This window comes from Castor canadensis, chromosome 9 (assembly GCF_047511655.1).
Source record: "Castor canadensis chromosome 9, mCasCan1.hap1v2, whole genome shotgun sequence".
In the NCBI taxonomy this organism is placed as follows: domain Eukaryota; kingdom Metazoa; phylum Chordata; class Mammalia; order Rodentia; family Castoridae; genus Castor; species Castor canadensis.
Window position 1 is genome coordinate 149,969,846 of NC_133394.1, and position 25,133 is coordinate 149,994,978.

General features: G+C 47.1%; 1 protein-coding gene across 14 annotated transcripts in view; it reads left to right on the forward strand.

Moving 5' to 3' along the window:
• The window catches only part of Stk32b (serine/threonine kinase 32B), a 331,454-nt gene that overhangs the window by 63,995 nt on the left and 242,326 nt on the right, over positions 1-25,133 (forward strand). For 6 of the 14 annotated variants that reach the window (XM_074042636.1, XM_020178357.2, XM_074042635.1 and 3 more), the window contains one exon: positions 8,416-8,471. The exons of 1 other annotated variant lie outside the window; for it this stretch is intronic. In XM_074042636.1, coding sequence (XP_073898737.1) covers positions 8,416-8,471 — 56 coding nt within the window. 7 more of the 14 variants (XM_074042639.1, XM_074042637.1, XM_074042630.1 and 4 more) reach the window with 7 other exon arrangements.

Sequence of the window (25,133 nt, forward strand, 5' to 3'; positions counted from 1 at the left end):
AGAAAAAAATCTTGGGGGTTTTATTAAACACATTTATCAACTGGGAAACAAACACTTTTTAATGAGGCTTCCAGAAGCGATTGCAACTCTGTGCAGAAAACACCAGCTGTCTAGTCTACGCCAGGCAGAGAGTCAGGCACACAGAGAGCAGATGAAAAGTCTGCACTGAAACACTGCCCGGCACTGCCCAGCCAGTCAGAATGGACACTGGCCAGGAACAGAGGCTCTCTCTGGCCAAATTTCAGCCCTGTACATGAACATGAAGAAGACATGTCTTATTCCAGAGAAGCCGAAGGAGAGACAGGGAGGCTGAGTGCAGAGATGGGTCCACTTAGAGCCAGAGCACTAGGGTGGACCTGTCTGTGGGAGTTTCCAGGGAGGAACTAACAACTTACAGCATTTGGAGTGAAGCATGGTGTCCTTTGGTGTCCCCTGGTGTGTGCAGGGGATTGGATCTAGGACCCCTAGGACACCAAAGCCCGATGCTCAAGTCTCTTCTCTATAATGGTGTAGAATTTGCATTTTCATCTCCTGTGTACTGTAACCATCTCTAGACGACTTATAATACCTAATACCCCGTAAATGCTACGGAAACACTTGTTATACCATATTGTTTAGGGGATATCATGAGAAAAAAACCTGTACATGTTCAATGCAGTCACACTTTTTCCCCAAATATTTTTGATTCCTGGTTGATTGAATCCCTGGATCCTGGGGAGTCCCCAGTTCCAGGCCAACTGTGTATGTGCACTGTTTGTCGGTCTGGTGGCTCTTCTTGGTGGAGATCTGCCAGTTTCAGCCCCTGTGTGGTCTGGGAATCGGTGGCCTTGAACTAAGGAGATTACTTTCTGAGAGACAAAAATCCCTGCCTAGATGGGCGCCTGCATGAGTCATGGGGAAAGGGAGACGCAAAAATCATTGCATGCCTTCCATGCTTGGCACTGGACTTCATGGTTTGTTGTTGCCTTAAACACTAACCCTCCTAGGAATTTATCTTGGAGTCTAGTGAAAGGAGAGGCGCTAAATTGATTTTCTGTTTTTCCAAATTGCTCACCAGGTCAACACCTCTCTTCCCCACTGGATTCCAGCCTGGATCTGTTAACCTGCAAGGCTGTATTCTTTCCTCCATACCTTCCTGGATCTCTGGTGGACATTTTGTGACTCAGTTTCCCAGTGGACTGTACCTCAGGAGGGCGTGTCTTACTTGTTCACTGTAGACATCTAAAGTGAGGTGACAGGGAAGGCTCCTCACTTTTTCCAGGGAGCAGAGGTCTGAGGATAGGATGGAGCCAGTGATGGGTGCCAGGGGTGAGCGTTCCAGGAAGAAGGGCAGCAAGACCAGGGTTCTGTGGCCACAGAGAGCTGTGGGACAGGCAAGGAACCTGTGTGGCTGATGCCTACCGCAGATAGGGAGAGTGGTGAGAGATGCAGACACTGGCTACTGACATGGGAAGCTGGTGAAGGGTCTGATGGCAGTGGGTGGTCAGCTCTGGAGAAAGTGGTAGGAGAGAACACAGAGGTCTGTCTTGGTCAGACCTACGTACAGACTCAGCACCTGAAGTCTGGGGCTCACAGCAAGTGTCTCCCTTTGTGAAGATGACAGTTGTCTGATCTCTGGTCCAAAATGAACCCTTTGCAAACCCTGCCGTCATCAAGCAGCTGAATCAGTCATCAGAGAAGAGCTGGTCAACAGGACAGAGCACCTGAGCTGTGTTTTTCAGGCTCTGCTGAGTCCTGACCCACCCTCAGACCTCTTACTGTTGTCTAACAGTTTAGTGGGTTGGGTCTCCCTGCCCCGTTTGCTGTTCCCAAAAGTCATCCTGCCTCTCACACTGAGGATCTTGCTTTGTCTGTGTCTCCTGCAATCCTATTCTTCCCACACACCTCAAATTCTTCTCATTACTCAGACTGCACTCAGGGTCTTGCACTTAAATCTCTCCAGACCATCCTGGCAGGATGGAGCTGGACCTTTCCCCGGGACCATGGGCCTGATGCTGCACTGTACCCATCACTTGATTGATGTCACTGAGTGTATTCTGCCAAGTCCAGGTACTGGGAGCAGTGCTCTGTCACTACCAAAGTCCTCTATCAGGACAGAACCTGCTGCAGGTGTGCAGAACATAGGAGCAGATGGGCCTGAGTCCAGTAAGGAGAATGTCCCCATCCCGTAGGGTGGGACTGTACCAGCTCCACTCAACATCTGCATTGCTTCTCTCTCCTAGGCTTTCACCAGCTTCCTTCTCCATCGCTCCCCCTCCCACCCTGTCTTTTAATGTCCTCCTCCTTCAGAGAGGCTTCAGTCCCGTTACTGAGTTCCCATGTGCTGAAGGGATGCTTGTTGGAAGTTCATAGATTTCCAAAGGGCTTAAGTAGACATCAACTGATCATGTTTTCCTATTACATTTTATTTAGTTAGTTTTATTTATTTTTGTGGTGGTGAGGCTTGAACTCAGGGACTCATGCTTGCTAAGCAAGCACTGTACAACTTGAGCCACACCTCCAGTCCTTTTGCTTTTATTTTTTTTATTTGTTGAGGGATAAGTTCTCATGATTTTGGCCCAAGCTGGCCTCTGACCATGATCCACCTACCTCTGCCTCCCATGTGGCTAGAATTTCAGATGTGTGCCACCACACCTGGCCCTCAGACACATTTTGCTGCCCTCTCCTCAGATCTGTGTAGTGCCTCTCAGCATGCTTAGAAAGCCTGCCTTCCCTCTACCCCAGCTTGTGCAGCCTGCAAGACCAATCTCCTGCCTCTGTCTCTCTTCCTCACAGCTGTCCTTTCTACCCTCCATCCTGGGTCCGCATGCTCGCTCCTGCCTTGGGCCTTTGCACTTGCTTCTGTCTTTACCTGTAGGGACTGCCCCACACGTCTGCTGTCTGTTCTGTCCCTGTAGTCATGGGCCAGTTCCACTGTCCCCTTTGTTGGAAGACCTGATCTGACCATCTCGTCTGAAATAGTAATCCTGCCACAGCAGAGTCACTGTGGTCAGCAGAGTGACTGCCCCCAAAGACATCCATGTCTTAGCAATGTTCAAAACCCACACATACGTTGCATATCATGGCAGAAGGGACGTTGCAGGTGTGACTCAGTTAAGGATCTTGAGATGGGGATAGGGTAGAGCCTAAATGTGATTACAGGATCCTTATAAGAGGAAGGCAGTAGGTTAGAGAAAGACATACGGTGGTAGAAGCAGAGGTCAGAGTGAATGGGTCATAGGCCGAGGAACATGAAAGTATCCAATTGTTGGAAAAGACAAGGGTCAAATCCTTTACTGGGGACTCCAGAAGGAGCCAGCCCTGCCACAGCTGGACCTCAGTCCACTGGGAACTGCACACTTCTAAGTCCAGCACTGCAAGGCTATACACTCACATCACTTCAGTCACTATTCTGTGGCCATTTGTTTTAGCAGCAGCAGGAAGCTCACACACCTGCTTACCACTTCCTACCATTTGGTTGTACTTACTAGTCACCTTGCACTGGAGGTCAGCTCCCTAGATGCAGGGTCACAGTGGGTATCATTCACTCCCAATACTTTAGATAGGGCTTGGTGCACAGCACACGACGCAGCTGTCATTTCAGCAAGTTTCCACTCAGTAGAAAACATGTTTACTCACACTATAGGCAGTTACTGAGTGAGTGACTAATGAGAGATTTTCATGGTGGAAGCCAATGCTGTAGGGTCACTACCACCCCCCCTTTCCAATGTGGACATAAATGATGGCCTGAAGGGACAGTGACCAAATTTTTCAGCCCCTCTACCCATCTTCTGACCTTTCACCTCTCTCATTCATGCAGATATCCCATTATCTTGGAATACTTTTGTGTGCCACCTGTCAAACGCCTGGGAGTTGTCAATGAACAAGACATAACCCTGTTCTTAAGGGGTCATCTGGAGGCCTGCATTGTATCTAGAAGGAGAGATGAAGTTGGGAAAAATAACACTGTGGTTACACAGTAGTCTTCTTACTGGATTCGGGGTACTGTGCCCAGCAGTCAGAAGGTTTTTGTTTTGGGTCTCATCAGAGAAGGAATTCAAGGACAGACATGGAGGAAACTTAAGCAGAGGCAGGTTTATTAATGTAAAAGTGAAAGTGCACCCTCCAGATGGGAGAACAGGTAGGCTCAGGAAGGAGCAACTGGGCTTTTACACTGAGGTGCTTGTTTCTAGAAAGCTGGGATATGTGTCATTAACTCCTGCCACGCTTAAGGCAGGGGAGACCTTGGTCTTGGATGGTCAGATTGAGGCTGTCATTTTCTGCAGGCTTCAAGGCCACAGGTTAGAATGTTGTCCTTGGCAGTCTAAGGGCCTGGTGGTTCAAAGACTCCACCCTTTAGGAATGTGCCTCATGCCCCTCCCACAAAGCTGTGGGATCTCAGGTGCCAAAGGTCAAGTTGTAGAGACCAAGGAGCCACCGACTGTCCTTGACTTCCCCAGGGTGGGGGGTGGATTTCAGGGATGCAGGACTTCCTGTGCTAAAACCAGGAAGGTCCCAAACAAAACAGGGCAAGACAGTCACCCTAAGACACTCACCCTGACACCCACACCTCCAGCCATCTCCTCTTGCTCTAGACAAACGACCCCATGTGGCAGTGTGACTTCTAGGACCCATCTTGGCTTGGCATGCACATGACTGAAGCCGTATGAATCTGCATATGGCAAGCACTAATCTTTTACTCACTCATTGTAGTGTTTTTAGGCTTTACTGTTGGGATCAGCACAAAAGGTCTCAGGGCAAAGACAAATAAATGAGAAACATAGACCACATGCTCAAAATCATGGACACCTAACCTCCTTCAATAAGCAAAGAAGCATTTATTAAGCACCATTTTGCCCCATACATTATGTTAGACTCCCCCAAGGGATCCCCATTTTTGTGTGGGATATGGTTGAGTGGGAATATTTACAACATCATAACACTAATTATTAAAAAGTGCAGAGTCAGCTAGACTTGTCTGCTGGGACAGAGACAAGCCTGGACCCCACAGTCCTCTCTACAGGACACAAGCCTTGAAAAGCTTCTGTGGAGCTGAAGAGCAGCTTACTCCCTGAGACAGAGTCCCCAGAGAGGCAGGCAAGCATAAACACCCCATGCAGCTCCCCTTCCAGCTCCTTGAAGGATGACTTACACCACTTTTGATGGCACAAGAGGATATGAATGTTTAGAGAAATCCCTGTCCTGGAGGAAACCAGAAGAGAGGGTGTGATGGGCCCTAACCCAGGCATAGACAGCTCACACCTTTGGAGAGGTCAGTGTGTTCAACACCACCTTCTGCTCTCTGGGTAAGGGAGGCACCATTGCCCTGTTTTACAGATGGGGTAACTGAGGCACATAGGGCTCAGTGACCTGCCCATGGACACACAGTCAATGGCTGAGCTGGTCATGACCCTCAGCAGTCTGCTTCCAGAGTGCGTTTCCCTAAGCCCTGGCTGGATATCTGAAGAAGGTCCCAAAAACAGCTCTCAAAAGGAAGTGGTTGTTGAGGACTTGGGGAAAACTCCACAAGAGAGTGAGCACTAGGCTGTGGACTGGTGTCACAGGCCATTGAGGAGTCTCCCACAGTAAGGGTGCTGGAGGAACCACCTTCCTGGCAGGAATGCCACAAAACAGGACATAGGAGCTTGTAACAGCCTGGGTCGTGAGGGTGGAGGTTGTTTTGATTGGAGTGCTGGTGAAAAATGGCATCAAGGCCACCTTTTTCTTGACTATTGGCCAGTGGATAACAGGTAAAAGTTAGGAATTTCTTCTCTTGGCCAGTTTTTCTGAACGTAAACAGATGGAGGTCAATGAAGTCAGGTCTTGTTAACGGTTAACCCCATCTCTCTATTCTGAGCACGTTAGGCGTTTGACAGCTCACTGGATTCTGACTTTGGCTTGCACAGACACACTCCACCTAATTGTCCTCCACTGCATAAGTTTAATATACAAGGAGCTAATTTTATTCAACTTCCCCACATCTTTGCTCCCGTTATGTGATGAACTAATCAATTCACTTCATCTTTGCAAATAACATGTCTTTCCTAGTTATCGCAGACTGGCTGTAATTCAATGTAATTCAAAAATATTTACCGAACACTTATTATGTACCAGGGATTGCACTTGGCACTGTGAGCATGGAGATTAGTTCATCAGTCATCCCCTGGGTTAATGAGTAGTTACTAAATGCTCTGTACTGAACACTGTGCTCGGTGCTGAGGGTACAGCAGTGAAAAATAAATATAGCCTTTGATCTCAGGGAGCTCAGTGTCTGCCAGGTGACAGAGAACTTAATCAAATATACAAATACATGTAAAAGGAAGGAAAACACTTGTGCTTGCTGTGCAGGGTGTGCAGTGTGACGGAGATGAGGCAGAAGGGGCAGCCTGTGAGGAGAGCATAGAAGGACATGGGAAGGAAGACAGCAGAGGACAAATAAGATTATTGTGCTCATCACCCACGGCCCAGTGTGAGAGTCAGGAGGGGACTTTGAGAAGTCACTGTGCAGGTGACAGAAGAAGGTAGGCAAGACCAGAGGACACCACAGGGGTAGACAGATGGAGAAACCTAACTTCATAAAGAATGAAATATGAAGTTGGGAGAGCAAAGATGCAAGGATGACTTCCTGTCTGGGGCTTAAGCATTTGGATCAAAGGTGACAGACACCTCTCAGCCTGGGTTCTGTTGGGTCCACTGAGCTATGTGGTAAGATGAAGGTGGACACCACTCAGCCTGGGTTCTGTTAGTTCTGTTGGGTTCAAGATGGCTTTGAAACCTTCAGGGAGGAGCTATAGAGTAGGTATCCATCCATCCAGCTAGAGACCAGGGATATTTTGGATGGTCAGGCCTTTAATTCAAGACTTTGGAGGCTATGAGAAGCAGAGTTGTGGGGGGCATAGCTGACAGGTTGCAGTGTTTAACACGTTGGAGGATGAGAGTTAGTGTTTCAGTGTAGCGATTGGGGTAGAGGCCATCAGAAGTGGGGTGGAGAGTGAGGATGTAGAAGCAGTTAAATGGAAGGCCCCAACCAGGAGTATCGCCTGAAGAAGAGGCAAAGCCAAATCAATGGCAGGCAGATGTGTGCATCAGTCTCCTTGCCCTTCAGTAGCCTACAATGCTATGGGTAGATGGACAGACAGATGAACAAGAACAGACCATGAAGTGGTAAGCTGTGGGCTGGGTGTATGAGTGCCTCATGGAGGTGAGGAGGCCCAAGTAGGGAAACATCTTTCTGGAAAGGGAACAGCAAGTACAAGAATTTGGAAACTCAAATATCTGAGTTTTTCTGTTGCCACTTCCCTTGGCCTCTCAAAGATGTCTCATTTGCCATTGGTGAGGTTTTGACTGTGTGTGGAGAGAGAATGGAATGTGCTAGAAGTTCATAAAGCCCTCAGTTACAGAGCTCTGCTATGGCCAATAAGTGTTGTTGAGACCGGAAGCCAGGGGAATAACAGTGTGTGGGCACGGAAGCTTAAGAACCAATGCCAGAGGGATTGATATCCAGAATCTAGAAAGAACTCAAAAATTAAACACCAAAAGGACAAATGTTCCAAACAATAAATGGGCAAACGAACAGACAGTTCTCAAAAGTAAAGTACAAATGGTCAAAAAATACATGAAGAAATGTCAACGTCCATAGCCATGGGGAAATGCAAATCAAAACAGCACTGAGACTCCCTGTCACCCCAGTCCGAATGGCTGCCATCAGGAACACAACAAGGAATGCTGGCGAGGATTGGTGGCGGGGAGGGGATGGAGAGGAGCTTTGCTGGTGGGAATGTAAACTAGTGCAGCACTGTGGAAATCAGTATGGTGGTTCCCCAAAAAACTCAAAACAGGACTACCGTAATGACCCAGCGATACCACACCTACCCAGCAGTGGAATATACCCAACAGAATGTAAGTCAGCATACAATAGACACCTGCACAGCCATGTTTATTGTGGCACTGTTCACAATGGCCAAGTGTAGAATCAGCCAAGGTGCTCATCAATGGGCTACTTTGTAAAGAAAATGTGACACACACATATGCATAGTATTCAGCCATAAAGAAAAACTAAATGATGTCATTTGCAGGGAAGTGGATGGAGCTGGAGACCATAGGTTAAGCAAAATTAGCCAGACTCAGAAAAACAAATATTGCATGTTTTTTCTCATATGTAGAATGAAGATTTTTAAAAACACATGGTAGAAGGGAGACTATTTGGGAAGAGGAAGGAGGCCAATCGGAGTTGAGGGGGCAGAGAGCAATGGTGGGGGTAAAAATGATCAAAGCATTTTACCTGCATGTTTGGGAATATAATAAAACCCATTATTTTGTAGAATTAATATACTCTAATAAAAAGAAGGGAAAAAAAGTCACAGTACAGAAAAGAACCAACACAAGGCTTGGCGCACCTGACTTGCTTCTTTTTCTTTTTTTTTTTTTCTTTTGCAGTCAACTTTGACCATTTTCAGATTCTGCGGGCCATTGGTAAAGGGAGTTTTGGAAAGGTAAGAACAATGCATTTTAAAACAAATGTCATCAACAAAATATGAAAGTCTCTTACTGGGTTTAAGTGTGGGTCCACGTGTGTGTCTGCTTTTGTGTCAGTTGCTGGGCACTTGGAATTTCCTGTTGACAGAATTCAATTCAACAAATTTGAAATGTAAAAGAAGGGCTGAATTGTTTCCTTTGGGTATGGTGTAATTTTATCCTGAAAATCAAATTACCATGGTATCTCTGGTGTAGGTGAGTTAGAGTGACAATTATTTCAAGATTGCTAATGTCTTCCTTGGAGAATTTAAATGAAGGAAGTAGAAAAGAAGCCAATTGTCTTATCACAGGCAGCTCTCCTCTGTAGTATAGGCATTTGTTGTTTGTGATCCTTGACTGTTTGTGGCAAGAGGCTATAAAAAGGAAGCCAAAGGGTTCCCTCCCCCAAGCAAGCCTTTCCCTGTTCCCACTGACTCAGAAACTCCCCTGGGCAACAATTGCTTTGAGCACCTATGGAATGCAAGACATTCCCCTCTATTTAAGTAAGTATCATCATTTCCATTTCACAGACAAATGACTTAGACTGAGTAGCTCAGAAAGAAGGAACAGTATGCCCATGTTCACAAGACAGGAAGTGTCAACGTTGGGAATTGAATCCAAGGACCTGAATGATGAGCGCCCCTACTGCAGCAACCACACCCCCTGGTCAGCTCATTCAAAATTGGAGAGACTCAGAGCAAACCCCCTCTTCTCTCCTCCCTCCTCTCACATCCTTTTTCCCTCCTCTTTCCTCCCCAAACCAGTCTGTGGATATTAACTGAGTGCATACCAACCAGAGCCATGTACCTTTTCTCTCTACATTTACAAAGGAGGGAGATAGTGAACCAATGACTGTGTGCATTAATGGCCCACGAGACAGTGATCAGATACTAAAAATATAGTGAATGAGGGGATATGGCACTCTGGGAAAGGAGTGACAGGGAGAAGTGACTGGTTTACACAACTGAGCTGCCAGGCGGGAAGCCACTAACCATATGTGGATATTAAATTGTAATTAATTAACACTGAATGAAATGGCAAAAGTTCAGTCTCTCAGTCACACTAGTCACATTTCATGTGTTCATGTGGCCACATGTGGCCAGTGGCCACTGTACTGTGCAAGTCAGACTGCAGGACATTTGCACCATTGCATCCATTCTGATGCTTAGCACTGTCACACAACATGGTGGGGACAACCTCAATGCTGAAATGGCACGTGAGCAGAGACTGGTGGGAAGTGAAGGAGGGAGACATGCAGGGCCCAGGACAGGGACCAGCAGGTGCAGACGCTGTGCTGTTGAGAAGCTTATAGACTGCAGAACCAGAGAAGGGAAGGTCAGTGAGGTCAGCAGGATCTGAGTCATGAGGACCTTGTTGGCTGTGCTAAAGCCTGGTTGTTTCTCAGAGGGAAAAGGGAAGGCCCTGGAGAGTTGTGAGTGGGAACAGCATGATCTGCCTATAGAAGTTTGTAGAAGGACATGTTAGCTGTCATGTTGATTGGAGCAGTGAGGGCCAAGGGGAGAGCAGGGAAACCAGAGAGGAGGCTCCTGCAGTATCCAGCGAAAGGGCCTAGTGGCTCCGCTCAGGGGAAGAGGGATAGTGCTGGGGGTAGGGCACAAATCACGTTTTGGATATATTTTGAAGCTGCCACCAACCAGGCAGATGGTCTCAGAAGTAGTGTGGTAGCTCACTGATGTCAGCCCGCATCCAGACTCTGCATCACGCCTTCCACCTTCCTCAGTTGAGTGAGCTTTTCTCCTCAGGCTTCTTACCTCAGGGTTCAAGAGATTGAACCATGTCACATCTTCATGCAGCTGGGTCTCACTGTGTGATACTACAGTAAGCATCCCTCCCAGAACCTCCCCAACCAACTTTTCCTTCTGTTTCGCTGGCTGTAATTGGTCATGTGACCATTCTCTACTGAGAATGCTGGGAAAATGAGTGTCTTCAATTTTCAGCCTGTAGTTGAGAGGCAAGCTCTTCTTAAAGAAGGCTAGTGGAATAGCTCAGTTGGGCACCCAAAGTGCCCTTGGGGACATACAATATGCTGACCATCACTGTGCTTGCTCCTTGGGAAGCAAAGCTCAGTGACAAAGACTGAGCAGGAACTCAGAACGTGATGGGTGGTCAGGTGTGTGGACCAGCATGGTCAGTGGTCAACCCCATTCCTGGGAAAAGTCACCTCTTCCATAGGGGAGATCTGTTGACTTTGGCTTCTCTTTTGCTTGTGTGGTTTTGTGATGGAGCTTGTCACCGTGACCTTCTGAAAATGATTTGGATTCATTCACTTAGCTCTTCTAGTCCAGACATAACTGTCAGCACACTGTGAGTGCCCTTGTCTTTCCAGAACCTCATTCCTGCGGTCCTCAATGCTCATGTTGAAAAGTGTTGGCCATTGGACCTGTCAAGAGAATTGGCTCAATTGTTAACTGAACAATCCTTGGACCTCAGAAAGGACCGTGTGCTATGCTAGACCATGTCTTCCTGACAAAACTGAGGGTCTCTTCAGAGCAGAAACCTTGTTCAGACAGAATGTGCCAAACCCAGCCCATTGTGACACAGTGCATGATGGTTGGACAGGCCACAGGACACACATACTTCGTCAAACACTGCTCTAGATGGTGTTTTGTTGGATGAGATTAACATTTAAATCAGGAGACTTTTGCATAAAGCAAATGACCCTCCTGCAGGTGGGCAGACTTTATCCGACCAGTTCCACACCTCAAGAGAAATCTGAACTCCCTGGGAGGAAGGGGTCTGCCTCCAGGTTGCCCTTGGACTCACCATCAACTCTTCCAGGGTTTTCCGGCTTCTGGGTAGCTCTGCGGAAGTCAAACCTCAGACTTTCTGGATCCTACAACTGTGTGAAGCAATTCCTTAATATAAGCCTGTCTCTTTCTGTCTATACACTGAGCTTCTGTTGGTTCTATGTCTCTTGAGATCTCTGGCTAATACATGGTACAATAGCAAGAAGACAGGGCCCATGTAAGCTCCACCAAGGTGGGAAACACAGAGAGCCCGGAAAGCAGTCTAGAAAGAGCTGGAGAGAGAAGAGGCCACATGTATAGGGAACTTTCACTAAGAGTTAGTTTAGCCTCACCTGCCTAGGGCTCTTTGCAGCCAGGCAGAGTCTCTGCAAATGGTTATTCAGAAATAGTATTTTAGGTAACAGGTGCCACTTAGGAAATGCTGGTAACCCCACCTGCCCACTTTGGTTGTGGAGCCCACCTACCACCCCAATCCCAGTTCCTCTTGCTCCCATTTCTGGGCAGGTCTGGAAGAGGGGAACAGTCAGCTCTCCATGTCCGGATTGGATGGTCATTACTAAGATTTTCACCACCAGATGAGAAGAGCCAGGTGGTACTTGCAGACTGACAAGCTGGTCTCAAGGGCAGTTAACAAACCTAAGCCTCTGCTACTACTGTCACCCCCAGGTGCCCATTCTGAGCCTGCCATTCTGTCTGCCTGGTACTCGCTGTAGCCTTAGTGTTTCTGCCACCACTGTGGTCAGAAGGATGACCTGGACTCTGGGTCGTCCCTTCCTGGCTTGCCTGCGTCTGCTAAGTCTAAGGACTTGGCAAGTGAGGCCAGGACTAGAATATTCAGATTTCCAGGGGCCTGAGCACTACAAAGTGCTCCCCACAACCCTCCTGTGGGTGAGCTTGCAGCTTTCTGGCCTGACCTTTCGTTCCTGCAGGTGCACCTTAGGAACCCCCCCCACATTCCCCCCAACCTTTTGTAGTCCAACCAACCTTGCATAACACAGGTAGACCTGTTCCTCCGGGAGGGCCTTCCAAAAAGTGTCTCAAATGAATAATTTGCCCTCTGGACAAGCACTCCAGTTCCCACTAGTCAGAGTGCCGGGATACCCATGGCCTTGCTCCCCCTCAAAGCAAGTTCTCTATCTTCTCCATCTGTACCACCATGGATCTGTCCCCTGCTGGACTGGGCTCCACTTTGGAGGGGTTCCAGAGGACTAACTAACTGTCAGAGTCATTCAGCCTCCCACAGCATCCCTGGGCAAACAAGGGTTCACCATGGAGGACTCACCAGCCACCCCCAGGCAATGCAGTGTGGGCTGGCATGGTAGCAAGCACTTGTGTCCTGAAATATTGCTAATTCAATAATTAGTTGTGAAAGTTGTTTTGTAATTTCCTGGAGACTTTCTTTGCCAACAATCATGCCATCAGCTAAGAGCAATAGTTTACGTATTCTTATCTTTGTGCTTTTGCAAGCATTGCTTTATTGCAATGGCTGAAAGCCCCAGAACAGGGTTGAAGAGAGGTGACAAAAGTGCGTGTCCCACCTTTCATCTAATTTTAGCAGAAAAAAACCATCAGATATGTCACTGTGAGGGGTGAAGCTAGCTCTAAGTTTTTCAGAGGTATCCTTTATCAGATTGAACAATTCCTTTCTAGTCCTAGTGTTTATCACGTCTGGCTGTTGAATTCTGTCAAAGGCTTTTTCTACAGCTATTGAAATGGCCATACTGGTTTTTCTCCTCATTTTGTTACTGTGATGAATTATATCGCTTGATTTTCAAGTTTAAAACATTGTGTAACTTGGATAAATCTGACTTGGTGTATTTCATCCTTTTTGTATGTTATTGAATTTGATTTCATAATATCTTATTAGAGAATTTTAATCTATTTTCATAAGGAGTATTACTCTATATTATCTTTGTTTGAAAAATATCTGAGTCAAATTTGCTTTTAGGATTGTGCTAATCTCATAAGATAAGTTGGACATTTTCCTTCTCTATTTTCTGAAAAAAGTCAGTGTAATGTTTTTGTTACTTCTTTTTAAATTAGCATATATCGATGATACAAAGTAAGAGGTTTCGTGATGACATTTCTGGACATGTGCATAATATAATTTGATCCTATTCACACTTTTTAAAATATTAAGTAGAATTTTAGAAATGAAATTATCTGGCTATTAAATTTTGTTTCTGATAAGATTTTTGGACTGCAAAATCAAGTTTGCAGATGTGAGGCTACTCAGGTATTGTGTGTTTTTCCCTTATGTAAATTTTGTTAAGTTACAGTTTTCAATGAATTTATAAATTTTCTCTACATTGGAAAGTTTGTTGGCATAAAGCAGTAACAATATTCTCAGATGATGCTGTAATTTTTGTTACATCAGTACTGATAACTTTTCTGATATTACCAATTTGTCTTCTTTCTCATATTCTCTTGATCCGTTGATATCCTAGCTATTGAAATACTAACGTTCCCTCTGAGTACTGTGTCAGCTACGTCCCACAAAAGTTGAAATACTATATTTTGATTCATGATATTTTCTAATTTTGCTTTTGATTTCTTCTTTGACTCATGAATTATTTAAATAGTATGGTTTAAATACATATTCTCAAAACTTCTTACTGTCATTGATTCTAATTTAATCCATTGTTCAAGGACAGACTCTATAACTTCATCCCACTTACATTCATGGAGACTCACGTATGTCCAGGTGACGGTCTACCTCAGTGAGCGCACTAGGGAAGAAAGTGTATTTCAAAGTTGTCAGGTGGCGGGTTCAGGTCAGGGTGGTTAATATTGCTAGTCAGACCTTCCCTGCCTTTACTGATTCTTGAAATCTGATTGTCTCACCAGTTTCTGAGACGGTCGTGTGCAATCTCCCCCTGTGGTGGCAGAGCTGTTCTCTTCCTTGAAGTCTGTCCTTTTTGCTTCTTGACCTTTGAGGGCTGCTGTTAGCTATGGTTCACGTTTATGATCGCTATGTCCTCACGATGAACTGGTCTGCTATTAGCATTAGGAAACAAATGCTTCTTTTCCTACTAGTTCTCTTTATTTTGAAGCTTGTTTGTTCTGAGATTAATATAGTCATATCCTGCTTACATGTGCCATTCCATGGTGTGTACTTTCTACCCCTTTGTTTCATTCTGTCTGTTGTTTATACTTAACATAAATATTTTGAAGACAGCATATAGCTAGGTCTTGTTTTTTAAAAAAAAAATCCATTATGAAAATCTCTGCCTTTTTGTTTAACTATTTATTCAGTTTCCATGGTTTTATTTTCTTTTTCATCCTCTTTTTTTTTTCAGTATTGGGGATTGAACCCACACATTCTAAGCAGGCACTCTACTGCTCAGCTATACCCCAACCCCTTCTATTTCTTGTTTTTCTGCTTCTCTTTTCTTGTGTTTTTAAAAATTAATTGAATATTTGGCGCTCCTTTCAATTTGCTGTTGCTCTTGTAATGTTATTTCCTTGTTACTATATTTTTTAATTGTCACTCTAGAAATTGTAAGGTATATATAATTATATACCTTGTCACTTATTTCTGGCTCTGCTCATAGTTACACTGCATGGATTACAGAAACACTGCAAGTGTGTAGGTCCATTTGTCAGCCTTTGTACAGTCATCTTCAAAAGTCTGGCAGCTTTGGAAATTTTAAATCTCTAATACAATGTTAGTGTTTTATAACTATATCTAAATAGCTAACATAAGTGTGTATGTATGCAGACATGTATACACATTATACATGAATTATATATGTATACAATTGGCTTTTTAAAAAACTGGAGAGAAAATAGTCCTGACACTTACCCATCCGTACCTCTGTGAAGATCTGAGTTCCATCTGGTATCATTTGCATTCAGCCTGGAGAATTTTCTATGGTATTTGGCTCAGTGCAGAGCTCCTGTTAATTCATTTTATTTTATCTGAAATGCTTTATTTCACTTTCTTTCTTCAAGAATACTTCTTCTGGATGTAGATTTTGGGAGGGACTAAGTTTTTTTCTTTCATTATTTTAAAGATTTTGTGCCATTGTTACCATCCTCCATGATTTCTCATGGGCAGTCATCAAATTGGGAAGTTTTACCTTCCAGTGTGTAATGTGTCACTTTTGTCTCTCCTCCTTTGAATTGTCTTTTTACTTTTAGAGTTTAACTATGATATACCTGGGTGGAAATTCTTGTTTTTTCAAGAATAGCTTCTCTGTCTTTGCTCCTTGGATCTCCTGTCTTGTCATTTCTTTCAGCCATATTTACCTTGCATCACGTGACCTCGCTCTAACAGCTGCTCTCATGTCCCTATGCTACTCCAATGTCAGAGTCATCGTAAGAGCCACTTCCGTCGATTACTGCTGTATGGAGAGTGGGTCACATTTTCCTGGCCTTTTATGCATCAGATATTTTCAGGTCACATCCTGGACGTGACTATAGAAACTTGGGATTTTTAGCAGCTAACCCGGTTGGACCTGCACTGCACGCTGTGCACTAATCTCAGTCCACTTCTTTTCTTAGCCGGACTCCTCCGGCCTACATCCTCCATGTCATCCTTAGAGCTCCATGGGCGATGGGCAGTGTTTTTGTCCAGTGTTTGCATTGACGCTTCTTCTCTGGACCCCTCAGAAGGCTGTGGTCCAGCAGACCTAGGTAATTTGCCCTTGACTGAACCTAGCAACAGCAGCAAACAACAAAACATTGAAAGACCCGACAGGGCTTCCTGTTGCTTCTCATCCTCGTGTTGAGGAAACTTGAAGCTCCTCCTTTAGCCTACAACACAGTCGGTGTCATGAAGAAGCCTGCCACACCACCTTTACCCTCTTGCCATCAACTATGTGGCACCTGAAGCTTTGTACCCTTTTGTGACATTCTGCCAAATCTGTTGGCATGTGGCTTTGCGATTTTTAAATTGGCTGCAGCCTGCCATCATCCACTGAGGATGCTGTCTACCTGCTCCATCTCCACTTGCGAGGCTTCTTGGCTGCTGGCCTGGCTCTCAGAACCTCTTATCTGGAACATCAATGTAGTAAAAACACAGTTAAGAGTTGGTCTGAAAAAAAGTCCAGGCTTTCTGAGGTCAAGTTTTAACTCACTTAGGTTGTAGCAATACCTTGATGACACATAAAATCACACAGAGTGCACAATGTCTGGTTTTCAGGATGAGGTTAGCTTATTTTAAGAGACCAGAACATAGCTTTGTTCTGGTCAAAATACCGAATAACCACTACTTCTCATGGTAAGTTCAGGTGAAGTCTAAATGGCTATTATAAACTAACATGCAGGTGGGCTGGCACCAAATGATGACTGAATATTTTGGTTTTGCTTTCTGCCATTGGCAGGTTTGATATCTGGCATTTATTAGGAGTTTTCAGGAAGACTTTTTATTGTCAACTCTGACAGCAATGGTTATCAGTCAGTCACACACATGTGAATTCAACAACAATCTCATTTTGCTTTCATTCGGGGAGAAGTCTTGCTCCCAAGGCAGCACAAAGTGAACAGCTTCAGCAACATTCTGAGTTTAGAGACTTTGGTGAGTTTTTATAAAATCCCTTCTACAGGTCCAGTGGAAGCACTTTAGATCTTGGAGCCAGGCTGATTCTGAATTGCGGGCACTTGGGCAGGTGAATTGAGGTCTCTGAAGCTTGGTTTCCTTGGTAACATAGGAAGAGGATAGAGCACCACAGTGGACGGGAGTGCTCCTGTTCACCTGTCCTGAATGCTCTTGGGCCTGTCCCCTTTCTTGTCAAAGTAATAGCCCTTCCTTGGCAGAACTCCCCTCACCCTCTCTGTGGGACCAGGGTGGCTGGTGCTCTCCATGTCTCCCCATCCACCACACACACTGCTCTCCTCTGAGGAGGACACGTGACATGGATGGACACAGTGTTTGGTTCAAGGAGTGGTCATGTGATCCGAGCCCCACCCTTCAGAGGTGAAAGACTTGTTCCCCTTGCCTATCAGGTGCTATAAGAAAGCAGGTCAACATTTGTGGTCTTTTTCTCACAATCGGTAGGTTGGAGGTTTATCTGCAGAAGGAAAGAATGAGACTCAAAGTAAAGACACAGAAACAGGTGTAAGAGATGGGCAGACAGCAGAGCTCTGTGGGTGAGCGCTGTGATTAAGGGGAGGCAAGATGGATACTCACTTCTTTAGATTTTGTGCCTGAACACTCACTGGCCTCACCCCGCCTGGCCCTGATGACCACTGCCTTGGCTCGGGTTCCTCTGGAAGCTCACACACACACACACACACACACACACCTATATACACCTACAGACACCTGCATACGCCCCTACATACACCCTCCCCCACACATACTCTACACAAGGCACAAAGTACATAGATGCGTGCAGTCAAATACATACAACAAATGCACACGTACGTTGTTTCAGTTTCATGTTACTACAACAAAATACCTGAGAAAAGAAGGCTCATTTAGTTCACAGATTCAGAGGTTCAAGTCCAAGCTCGGGAACCCCATTGTTTGGGTCTCTGGTGAGGCCAGCGGATGGCAATGGTGGAAGAGTGTGTTGGAGCTAATCACTGCATCTCAGCCAGGAAGCAGAGAGACAGAGCGATCTGGGTCCACAGTCCCCGACTAGAGCAATAGCCTAAGGGCGTCCCACTAAGCCCCTCCTCTAAAAGGTCCACAGGACCTCCCAATGCTGCCACCCTGGAGACCAGGCCATTATACAGGGAACGCTGGTGGGAGGGGTGGCATACACTCCCTGCCAAGCAGTATTTATACAAATACACACTGTAAACATACATAAAATTATACCTCTGTGTGTGTATACTCACACACATGCAGTGTGTGTGGACATTGTGTGTATATGCAGTGTATATGATACACACAATACGTATATACCAATGAGTGACTTACAGACATTAATATGTGGGTGAATGAGGAATCTGACAAGTGACCAATCAGCAGGTAAGGTTAATTGAATGGTTTGTATCGCTCATCTCCGAGTAGGGCCTGCTCAAAAATATGCCTCACCATCTCCCGCCTTACACCCATTCTTGCAGCCCTCACCCACCGCCATGCACGGGCTCCTCCTGGCCCTTTGATGCCTGAGGCAGCAGAAGAAGGACCTGGCTGAAGTTGTCCCCTATGCATTAACTTGGATGTCAGCAAGGCCGAGTCCTTTCCAGGGGAAGGCAGGGGCATCCAGGACTGGCAGATGGGCCCTTTGCCTAGCAGACTGCAGGTTGAAACAAAATAAATGGGACATCATTAAAATTCACAGAAGAGCCAGGCGCAGCCTGCACAAGAACGGAAACAAAGTGGCATGGAGTTATAGGATAATTGCTTTCCGTGTCCCTCAAAGGAAGGTTCTGGATGAAACTGAGCATGAGTTGCACAGATGATGACCCCAGACCCAACGCAGCCCTGTCCTCATTTCCATACCCACGCAGACGGTCACTCCTCCCAACCACACCACCAGCTCTTCACAGCTGCATGCAAATTTGGCATGAAAAAAATATTTGGTTAATAGCAGACTAACCAATTTAGTGCCCAGAATGCAACAAATCCTTGTGGGAATTAAGCAAGGACCAGATTTTACATATGTGTTTGTCAGTTTGAATATTCAGAAACATTTAGCTTATCAGGAGTTTTTTCTCCTTAAAAGTTTATTTTTTTAGACTCTCTCTCATCTTTTAAGTTGTGAGAAGATGACGCACAGTGGCACATGGCAGGATTTGCCTGGACAGAAAACGTTTATGGACAAGTGCTCTGCCCTGTTCTTATTCTAGACACCTGTGACACTGTGAAACACAGGCTGAAGGGGTGGGGTCCCTGGTGCAATGGAGCTGGCAGTTTGGGGACAGCCTTGCCTCTGCAAGACATTTAAAGTGAGACCTGACTTCTGAGAAGGAACTACCATGTGAAGATCTGGAGGGAGAGCATTGCAGAGAAAAGGACAGCAGGTGCAAAGGCCCTGAGGCAGAGCAGAGTTAGCCATGGCAGCCATGTCTGTGTGATGCCAGCACCGTGTCTGCCTTAGCAGAACTCAGAATACATGGTTGCTCTTTTCAGGAAACTGCATGAGTTTATTAACTGGCAGCACAACAGCTAATGAGCTTTCTGCGCCTCTGGGCAAGCTGCCTGGCTTCTTTGAGGCTTGAGTGAGCTGTTTGCTTATGTCACAATCCTGTTAGGATGCTGGAAGCCAGTGTTCTGAGGAGCAACCTCTTCAACCATCTTTAGGAAGGATGGAATCCATTTCTTAATGGAATATTTATTCATTTCATATTAATTAGGTCGTGTTTGGCTCGAGGCACACTTGGAGGCGTTTGCTGGCTCCTGGGGAGCACTTCATTAAGAGCTAAATACCCCAGGAAATGCAGGTCTCACGATGACACTGTCCAGCCTCCACCAGCGGGAAGGATGCCTGGCTGGCCAGCTGTCACACTTCATCGCTTATGTGCATTTGTCCGGTCGTCACACCGGGGTAGCTCATTCTGTGAGGCAGGCACAGGCCTTTCCCCATCCTCCCTCACCCAGGGGTACTGGAGGTGCCGAGGCACCGGGGCTGGGCCTGGGGCCTTGTCCTCCCTTTTGTGTTGATGTTTTCTGACACTGCCAGAGCCCTTGGTGACTCTGAAGGGAGCCTGTGTGTGTGTGTGAAAGAGAGAGAGCACGCGAGAGGGAGAGAGAGACAGAGAGAGAGAGAGAGAGAGAGATAAGGGAGGAAGAAGGGAGAGAGAGAGAGAGAGAGAGAAAGAGAGCACTGTGGCATTAATTAGTTTATAAAACAGTCACCTCTTGGGATTGTCCCCAAACTCTCCTGGTCCTGCTGTCACTAGAACACCCCCACCACCACCATGATGTGTGCACGTACCCTTCTTTTCATCCACTCATCAGCAAACGTGTCTCTAGGATTCACTTTTCAAACCCTTTCGTAGCACCCCGTAGCATCAGAACAGAAGGAAGCAATGTTAGGTGGCTCTGGCTGTCACAATGGAGTGGTGCTGGTTCCATGAGGGGGACACATTCCCACGGGGATGTCGCTTTTCATACAGTGACTATGGACAGATATTTCGGAGTCCAGACTAAGCTGTGTGAACCTTGTGTGCTCTCTCTTTAGGGGAATGTGGAGAAAGGCCACACTCCAGCAGTGGTGGCCTCAAGGGGTCCCCAGGCCTGTAAGAAGTGGAATTCAGGAGCCAATTCTGGTCCTGATGGCTCACAGCAGATGCGTAGTCAGGTTCTCCAGAGAAACAGAGATGACAGGGTTGAGGGGGGAGAGAGAGAGAGAGAGAGAGAGAGAGAGAGTCACTTAAGGAATTGGCTCGTGCAGTTATGGAGGCCAGCAAGTCCAGGATTTGCAGGATGGACAGTCTGACTGGAGCCCCCTGACTGGTGCTGCACTCAGCTCAGAGGCATCCCCTGCTCCTCGGCCTTTCCTTCCACTCAAGTCTTCCTTGGGCTGGAAGAGGCCGCCCACGGTACAGGGGCAGCCAACTTCCTCAAAAGATTAATCTCACCCCAAGCCACTGACAGACACATCCAGAGTCATGTGTGACCTCTATCTGTACACTCCGATCCAGACCAGAGCTAACCTCCACACCAGACAACCATGGCCTGATTTGGGGGTCCTTCTTGGGCCACTTTTAGACCTCTCCATGGCACGTGTGCTGCTGCCTGCAGATTGGATGTACAGGAGGGTCCGCTCTCAGTGACGGTAACCAGCTTGCTCACTTCTCCCCGGAACATTCTGAGCTGCCTGTCTGGGTAAGGACTCTTTTAACCCCTGCCCAGATGAGCAAGTTGAGGAGCCTACCAGCACAGGCCAACGCCTGCACAAGTGGCTTTGTCTCTCCCTTCCTGGTTACACACCCTCGCCCTCCTCACACCTCTGTGCTCTGAGTTCAGCCTTTGACAACTGAGATGTGTTAGCACTCAGCCTTGTCCACAATGCCTTTTCTGGTGGGACCCTCTTCTGAGGTTCCTCAGCTCTGGGCTCCACCTTCCCCCATAGGGCTCTTTCTTAGTGATAATCACTTCTTTATTCCTTCATCCACCCAGCCTCTGATATCAACCAGGTGGCTGTTCTGTGCCAGGTGAGGTGAACAAGACAGAGAGGTCCCTGCTGTCATGGTCATTACAGCTCTGTGCAAAGACACACTAGGCTGGGTAAATTCCAGGAAGCAGGCCTGCCACAGACACTGGGTGGACAGTGGGCAGGCAGGTGGAGGATGGGTGCTGAAGAGGCTCTAGTCTTCAGGCAGTGAGGTCAGAGGTGGTTACCTGGGCAGGTAGTCCATGAGCAGGGCTGGAAGGTGGGGCCCAGTCCATTAACCCCTGGGAGGAGCAGAACAGGTGCAAGATGGCACACAGGCCAGTGTGGAGAGGGAGGGGAGCTGGAGCTAGGCCACCCAGGCCTGGTGACCCACAGCAAGGGACTTTGACTTTTCACTCTTGTATATTGTCTGGTGAAACCTTGAGTCACTAGGGCAGTGTGACATCTTCATGACTTGATGACACCAGACCCATGATAGACATTTAGTAAATGTGTACTCAGTGAAACATCACCCAAATGAGGCCACCATTGGTCAGAAGCCTTCTGGGACTTATATGCAGTGACAAGCCAGTGGATAGCTTCTGTATCAGATGAGACAGGCTCAACAGAGAGGGACAGAAAGCTTAAACACACAGGGATTTACTTTTCTCCCATTCCATGAAAGCTGAAGGCAGTGGCTCTGTGACAGCAGGTCCTGCATCTCTGAGTGTCTTCTGACCTCATGGTCACACATCGCTGCTGTAACTGCATACATTATATCCCTGTTCAAGGTAAGAGGGACATAATGAGTGGCACAGGGGAGACAGGTGAAACGACCTGTAGTTCTCCCCATTAATACTGGCTTCCCTAGAAACTTCCAGCAAACTAACAACTCCCTGATTACAACTGTGGTCACCCCGGCTCCAAGTGCACACATAAGGGATGTCACTGCCTCTGTGCAGAAAATCATCCTATCATAAAGGAGGAAGGGGTGGTGCAGGCTGAGCAGGCAAAGCCAGCTAACTATTTGAACACTGGCAGCCAGCATGCCTCTCTCGTTAGCAACCACATTTAATCCTGATTTTTGTTTTGTTTTCTCAAGTTGACTCTTAGACTCTTGCTCCTGCACACACAGCTTCGATCCTCTGATATCACCCTGTAGCTGTTTCCTCATCCAGCGTGTTTGCCTTTTGCTAACAGCCACTTGAGCGAGGTCAGGTGAGAGGTGCAGCGATGCATCAGCCCGAGGCCAGTGGACAGAGCAGAGGTGGAGTCATAGCCTATCCAGGAGGCAAGGGAGAGAGGGGCCACCCAGGCTCACTGTGTGAGATGCCCTTGTGGTCCTTGGTCCCCAGCATGAGGCTGCCTTGGCTCCATGGCCAACCTGGGTTGGCTGTTCTGACCAGTGGCCAGAAAGGTTGTGATGAGGATGGAGCCAGACAAGAACTTTCTGGAAGATTCCAGAAAGTGATACTCAACCCTGCTGCACATCAGCCTTCCCCAGAACACACTTAAAAAATGCAGAATTCCGGGGCCCTCAGGGGTCCCAGGACTGTTATGGGATTGATGCTGTCGGTGCTCAGGTTATGAAGTCAGGGTGACGTCCCCAGTGTTGGCCTAGTCTGCGCTAGCTGGTGGGTTACTTATTTTCCCGGCACGTGGAATGACTAATGATAGCATCAAAGCCTAATTGAATTAGACTAACGAGGACTGTTAATTGACTGCTGCCCTTTGCCAACCTGGGCGGCTTTGGCCAGTTGCTCGTTCTTGCCTCATTAACTGTGATGTCCTGTGGACGAGGACTCTGAGCAGCCCTGCTAAGGAGCACTGGTCCTTCTTGAGACCTGGCCTTCAATTTTGTATTGGAGGTCCCCAGGATGTGGGCAGAGCCAGCTACAGGTGACAGTGGTGACCTTCCCTCCCAATCACCTGCCCAGTGTTTACAAGGCCACAGATGGTCAAGTTCAGGAAGATTCCTCAAGCCCAGGGTTGGCCAGGGGTTTGGTGCCGGGAGGAGCTGTACCGGGGCTGGAGCTTGGTTCCAGGCATCAACCTGCCCATCACCCCACCAGTCCTTGGGTTCTGGTCCCCTACAAGGGCCACGGGTGCTGCCAGGCTCTTTCTACTGGTCTCCAACCTGACTGCCTCACAATTCCAGAAGATCCAAATCCAGGTGTGGGCAGGACTGGCTCCTCCCACAGGCTCCAGTGCTCTCCCTGGGCTTCCGGGGCTACACAGTGCCTGCTGTTAACCACCAGGCTCTGCCTCCATCCTCATGTGGCCTCCTCCCTCTGTGTCTTCCTTTCTTTTCTCTTCTGAGAACACTTGTCATTTGATCCCTAATTCAGGATGACTTCATCGTTAGATCCTTAATTACATCTGCAAAGATCCTCATCTGAATAAGAGCACCATCTCAGCGTATTAGGGTTGCTATAACGAAATGCCACACACTGGTTTACTTAAGCAGCAGGCGTGTATTTCTCACAGTTCTGAGACCAGGGCACCAGTGTATGTGGGTTCTGCGAGAACCCTTTCAGGAGGCAGTCTGCCAAGTTCTTGCTGTGTTCTCACATAGTAAAGAGCAGAAGCTCTGAAGAGCAGACTGAGGCTCAGAGAGGGTGGGTGACACAACAAAGATGGAATCGAAGCCCTGGTCAGAGTGGCTCCAGAGCACAAACTGTCTCTGTGTGACTGTCTTCCTGCCACACCCTGTCTCTGCTCAGTGCGTTTGACTTCTTGGGACTCCTTTTCCATGTGAACCAGGATGGCTGGGGATAGAAATAGTAGCTATACCAGGTTGAGTGGTGACCCCCAAATTCATGTTTGCCCAGAACCTTAGAAAGTGACCTTATTTGGAAACAGAGTAGTCCCCCTTATCCGTGGGGGGAACATATGCCCAGACCCCCAACGGACGCCTGAAACCTTGGGTAGTACTGATCCTTATATGTACAATTATTTTCCTATACCAACATACTTACGATAAAGTTTAATTTGTAAATCAGACACCGCGAGAGATTAACAGCAACTAATAATAACAGAACAATTCTAACAATACACTGTAATGACAGCCGGCGAACGTGGTCTCATGCCCTCTCTCTTAAGACAGATACCTTACCAGACTGTTCTTGCCCATCTCCTCGCGGTGATGTGGGATGAAGTGCTGGTGGAGGCATTAGGCTCGTAGTAGGGTCACATGACCACGGCATTGTGATTCTGCACCCGTTGTTCCCATCACCAAGAGGGCTGCTGAGAGGCTATCGGGTGGTCAGCACACACAGCGTGGATACGCCAGACAAAGATGATTCATGTGTTGGGGGGAGGAAGACAGAGCAACTGTGAAATTTCATTATGCCACTCGGAAAATCACAAAATTTAAAACTTATGAATTCCATTTAATATTTTCAGACCATAGTTGGCTGCAGGTAACTAAAGCCAAGGAGAGCAGAGGATAAGGTCTTTGCAGGTGTAATTAGTTAAGACAGGTTGTATTGGATCAGAGTGGGTCTAAACGCACTGTGACACTGTGACTGGTGACCTTACAAGAAGATGAGAATTTGGGAACAGAGACAGGTACAGAGGCCACACGATGAGGGAGGCAAAGTCAGAAGCATAGATTAGATGAGGCCGGAGGGCCCTCTGAGGGGGGCAGAGGGAGCACACCTGCCCATGCCTCTCCAGAGCTGAGATAGCACAGGTCTGCGGTCTAAGCTGCTGGCTTGTGGCTCTGTGTCAGTGCCTCACGCACTGTTGGGAAGGTCCTTGTGAACCCTTCATGTCACCACTCACCGCACAGGCACGCCAGCCCTACCTGCCCTCCTTATGACAGCCTCGCTTTCTAGACTCTTTCTTGGCTCTTGCCCTCTTCCTGTCCCTTCTT